Consider the following 5,039-nt stretch of genomic DNA (forward strand, 5'->3'; position numbering starts at 1 on the left):
TGGGGTGGTTAGGAGGGTGGTGGCCCAAGCACAACTGGGCAGGCCAGAGTTTGGCCCGGGGAGAAAAAAATGTTAGTTTGTTCATTTTTTTCCTGAATATGTGGGGCTCCTCCTAATAAACCAGGACCTACCGGAGATACCCATGATAGTGGGTACCTGGCTACACCAAGACCGGACCTCTGGCTCATGGGCCATCTAGCCCTCTCCCCAGACAGCACAGGACAGGACGGGCCTCCAGCTCTTCCAAGATGAGGCAGCCGGTGATGTCAAAGCCCCTCCCTTCTATGCATAGGCCTGAGCTGAGTGAGCAGAAGGGCAATGGGAGAAGAGACACTGACTTGGGCCACCAACTCCTGGCTTAGCCTTCCATGGCTTGTTTCCCATGAAGTGCTTAGAACTGTGACTGGTTTGTAGTAAGTGCTCAATAAACGTTAGCGACGATCCCATTTCAAGCGCTGAGTTTTCACTGTGTGTTGCACAGTGCTATGTAGTCTTTCAAGGCCGGTGCTAACCGGCATGCTTGCTGCATTCTTGTTCTTACAGTTGAAGAGATCCTCTTAAGACCCTTGTTCAAAGGAACACTTGCATAAAGATGCATTTGTGTGAGGGGCAGAATCTGGCCCCAGGTGTGAGAGACATCATTAAAATTTGGGAATAAACATCTGGAATAAAAAAAGACCCGAATAGCTGCAGCAATCCTGAGAAAGAAGAACAAAGTAGGTGAGATCTCAATACCAGATTTCAAGCTGTACTACAAAGCCACTGTTCTCAAAACAGCCTGGTACTGGCACAAGAACAGACATATAGATCAATGAAATAGAATAGAGAACCCAGAAATCGACCCAAGCCACTATGCTCAATTAATATTTGACAAAGGAGGCATGAACATACAATGGAGTCAAGACAGTCTCTTCAATAAATGGTGCTGGGAAAATTGGACAGATTCATGCAAAAAAATTAAACTAGACCACCAACTTATACCATACACAAAAATAAACTCAAAATGGATAAAGGACTTAAATATAAGATGGGAAACCATAAAAATACTAGCGGAATCCACAGGCAGAGAAATCTCAGACATATGCCGAAGCAATTTCTTCACCGATACTGCTCCTAGGGCAATGGAAACTAAAGAGAAAATAAACAAATGCAACTACATCAAAATAAAAAGGACACACATGTAACACCTTAATCAATAAAGAAATTTTTAGAAATAAAATAAAATTTGGGAATAAAGTACAGTAAGGTTGAGGTAGCAATGACTAGACTGAGTTTGCAAAGACCGAGGTTGCAAAAACCCTGTCCCACAGAGCAGCTCAGGAAACTGCTCTCTCTCTCATCTTCCTGCCCGTCCCGCATCCTCTTCCCACCCAGCCCAGCCCCTTCTTCATCAGAACACGCGTGTCTGGCTATTACTATATCGCATTTCCAATAAAGCGAAAGAGGGAAAATACAGCCCTGGGCTTTCGTGGAGAGTGTTTTAACTCTCACGACCAGAACCTCTGCCTCAAAGTGCATGTGCGTGCGTGTGTGTGTGTGTGTGTGTTTTAAGATCTTTAACTTTTCCTATAGCATCTCGACACCCAACCTTTTCAAAAGCTTTTTTTTTCTAAGGAATGATATTTCCTGAGATAATGCAACATAGTCTTTGCCAAGTGACTCAGTTTGATATAATATGTACATCTTTTTTTTTTTTCAATGTCAAGTGACCCAAACTTACAAAGAAAAAGTGGGCACTTGGTATCAGTTTGATGTCGGGGTTTTTCCACGTTTGCAAGGGAGCTTTAAATACGACGCGATGTGACGGTGTCTGCAGGCTGAGCTCCAACTCTGTGTCAAGATGCTCCTGACTGTGGTCCTTGCCTCTGCCCTTCTCTTCGGCCCTGTGGCTGGGCAGGGGTGTTTGACCTTGGTAGGGATCAAGGACATCACGCACCTCATTGGTAACCTGCAGGTAAGCTGTGGAGAGGGGCACCAGCGGGAAAGGCAGCTACTGAAATGTAAATGCATCATTTTAGGAGAATGAAGAACACATCACACATTATGGGTTCTTGTCTCTTAATCTGTTTTAGAAAGATCCACTGTCAACATGCAGCTGTAGTGGCAATGTGAGTAAATGCTCTGCTAAGATCTTTTCAAGCTGATTTTAATTTCCATATCTGGAATCCTCACTTTGAAATTACTCTTTTGCAGGTGACCAACTGTTTGTGTCTGCCCATTCCTTCTGTAAGTATAGTAAAAGCATATAATCTTGATCTCCTTCTTTTTTAAGTGTTTAAGCAAAAACAATTGCTTTATTTGGTATTTTAGATAAGCAAGTGTTACTTAATTACAGTTGTTATAGATTAGTATTTCCTTTCAAAACCAGGCTCTGGGAATTCTATAGCATATAGATTAATTTGTAGTTGATCAGCTCTATGCTCCTTGAGAAGTTGGATCGCTTTTTAATATTTAAAAAAGAATCTTGATTGTCCTTTTAAATTAGTTGTGCCAGGTGCATGATTAAATCAAACTGGAACTGAGATGATAACAAATGATACAGTCCATATCACATTACTTTCTAATGCATTTGACGGTAACTCTAAGGTTGCAAAGCAGTGTAAATAAAACGGCAACTCTTCTTCTTTTCTCTGGATGCACTGTCTACTTAGCTGATGTAGGGGGCCTCTGGGAGGACAGGCCAAAGTTGTGGGTGGAGGGGAAGTGGAATGGGCTTCTGGAAGTTCATTGGCCACTTGAGCCGAGAGGAAGCGTGGCAGAAACTTTCTGGCTAAGGTGAGGAGGAAGAGCTTATCCAAGGGGCCCTGCTTTGCTTTCTCTGAAGCAAGGACTGGGAGAACCAGAGCTCCCGCCCCAGCCGAGGTCAGGCCCACCCAGCAGCTGAGAACCAGACAGGCAGCACCACGCAACTCTACCCTCCCGCCCCTCGTCCCAGCCCATGACGTTAGCTCCTGCAGAAACACCGCTGCATTCATGGGCACATCCCATCCGGCTGGTGTGAAAGGGCTTTTCTTCTCTGACTTTCAAACTCACTATTGCCAGACTCGGAACAGGGAGCATTGTTTGACAAGGAGACTCCGAACTGGCTGATTTCCAGGGCCGGCAGGCCTTAGGCTCCCTGGATGGAACTTCCTGAAACCTGCAGGGGTGTCGCTGCGGACAAAGGGCCTCCCCAGAAACACTGGTCATTTCCCGGATTGGCAAGGGACGTGGTCCGTGTAGGCTACGTTGGTTAAATTAAAATAGTGCCTAAAAGCATTCTTTTTCTAATTCCCTCTCAAAGCGGTCTGCTGGGTGCCTCCCTTCACACACCCTTATTATTCCCCAGGACAACTGCACCACACCCTGCTTCCTGGACGGCCTGGCCCAGATGGCCAACACCACGGTGAGAGCAAGCTTCCCCCTGGTTTTCAATCGGGTGAGGAAAGCGGTCGGAGCCCTGAAGAACAACAAGTGCCCAGTGAGTGTGTTTTCATCTGTGATATTCCTACTCGGCCCAGCTGTGTCTGTGTGACTGTAATGCCAAGTCTGTCTGAGTGAGAATGGAGGATGGCGGCGGATAGTTCCAGGTCGAGAAGAGACATATCAGAAAATGAATCAGAACAACAGATTTAAGTGAGCGTTGCCTCAGATAGCCGACGTTCCCTAGCTTTAAAGACACCTCTGTCGCCATTTCCTTCTCTCCACCTACTGCATCATGAACAAATGCATTTGATTGTAATTAGATGCTAAAATTAGGGAGTTGGGGCCATGGCCACGGAACACTAATGTATCCAGAGATTCAGTTTGCTAACCTATTAGCAACAGAATGGCAGTTGTAGCCTGCAAGTTAAAGAAGGTTTGGGGGAGGGTTGGCTAAGGTGTTTAAAGGAAAACTCACCCAGATCCAGGTGAAAGATTGCCAATTGCTCTACATGCCCATCAGCACGTTATCTTCTGCAGCCTATACCGGTCCCTGGAGGGCAGGGGAGGGAGTGGGCACCATGGGAGTTGGCATCGCCACCTGAGCTCATAGAAGGCTGAGGGCCCTTCGCTCAGCTGCCTAACGGAATGTGTTTCTACCATCAACAGCATGTGGTTCTTAGGGCTTATATATACCGTTTCATTGTGTAGTTACCTTGCAGACTTGCCAGGTTTATCACCCTCACTTTAGAGAGGAGGAAACTGAGGCTCAGCAAGGTTAACTAATTTTCCTAAGGCTACATCTATACTAGTAAAAGGGTAATATGCTAATTAGACCAGACGTCTTTCCAGACAAAGCCATGGTGGCAGGGGCCGAGGCAGAGGTGGTTAGGGGTGATCAGGCCAGCAGGGGAGCAGTTAGGGGTGATCAGACAGACAGGCAGGCAAGCAGTTAGGAGCCAGCAGGGTTAGGGCCTAAACTGGCAGTTGGACATCCTCCGAGAGGTCCCAGATTGGAGAGGGTGCAGGCAGGGCTAAGGGACGCCCGCCCCCCCATGCATGAATTTCGTGCACTGGGCCTCTAATATTTATTAAGTGGCAAAGCTGAGATTTGAATTCTGGTCAATGTGACCCAAGGCCCTGCCCTTCACCACTGTGCTATAAATGACCTTGAAAGGACAACCCAAAAGGGCAGTAACAAAATTGTTGGCCTCAAAGAGTCCCAAGAAAAGATTTTCCCTAATAAAGAGATTTAGGACCGTTTGATAGGGATGTGTGTGTGTGTGTGTGTGTGTGTGTATATATATCCTGAAATCTTACCACAAAGTCAGCTACCTGCGTGTCTACACAAAATGCTAGCCCTGGGCCTCCCCATCCATTTGCTCTGTCTCAAGCTCCCTGCTGCCTGCCCAGCCTCTCCCCAAGGAACCCCCTCCCCTCAGCAGGTTCTGGGCAGGGCAGTTCCTGGGCTGCTGGGTTCCATACTGCTATAGTCACTCCATTTTTGTTCACTTTTATCCCCACAGAATTTTTCCTGTGAACAGCCGTGCAACCAAACCACTACAGGCAACACACTGATATTTCTCAACAGCCTCCTGGGAGTTTTCCAGAAAGAAAGGATGAGAGGCAGAGCATAA

General features: G+C 46.6%; 1 protein-coding gene across 1 annotated transcript; it reads left to right on the top strand.

Annotated features, from left to right (window-relative positions):
* Positions 1–1,840: 1,840 nt before the first annotated feature.
* IL9 (interleukin 9) lies at positions 1,841–5,039 on the top strand (the record flags this gene model as incomplete). The annotated part of the gene is made up of 3 exons (XM_080673410.1): positions 1,841–1,954; positions 3,329–3,460; positions 4,929–5,039. 3 exons carry the CDS (start codon positions 1,841–1,843, stop codon positions 5,037–5,039), a joined length of 357 nt encoding a protein of 118 aa, XP_080529536.1.

This window comes from Plecotus auritus (assembly GCF_963455305.1).
Source record: "Plecotus auritus genome assembly, chromosome: 6".
In the NCBI taxonomy this organism is placed as follows: domain Eukaryota; kingdom Metazoa; phylum Chordata; class Mammalia; order Chiroptera; family Vespertilionidae; genus Plecotus; species Plecotus auritus.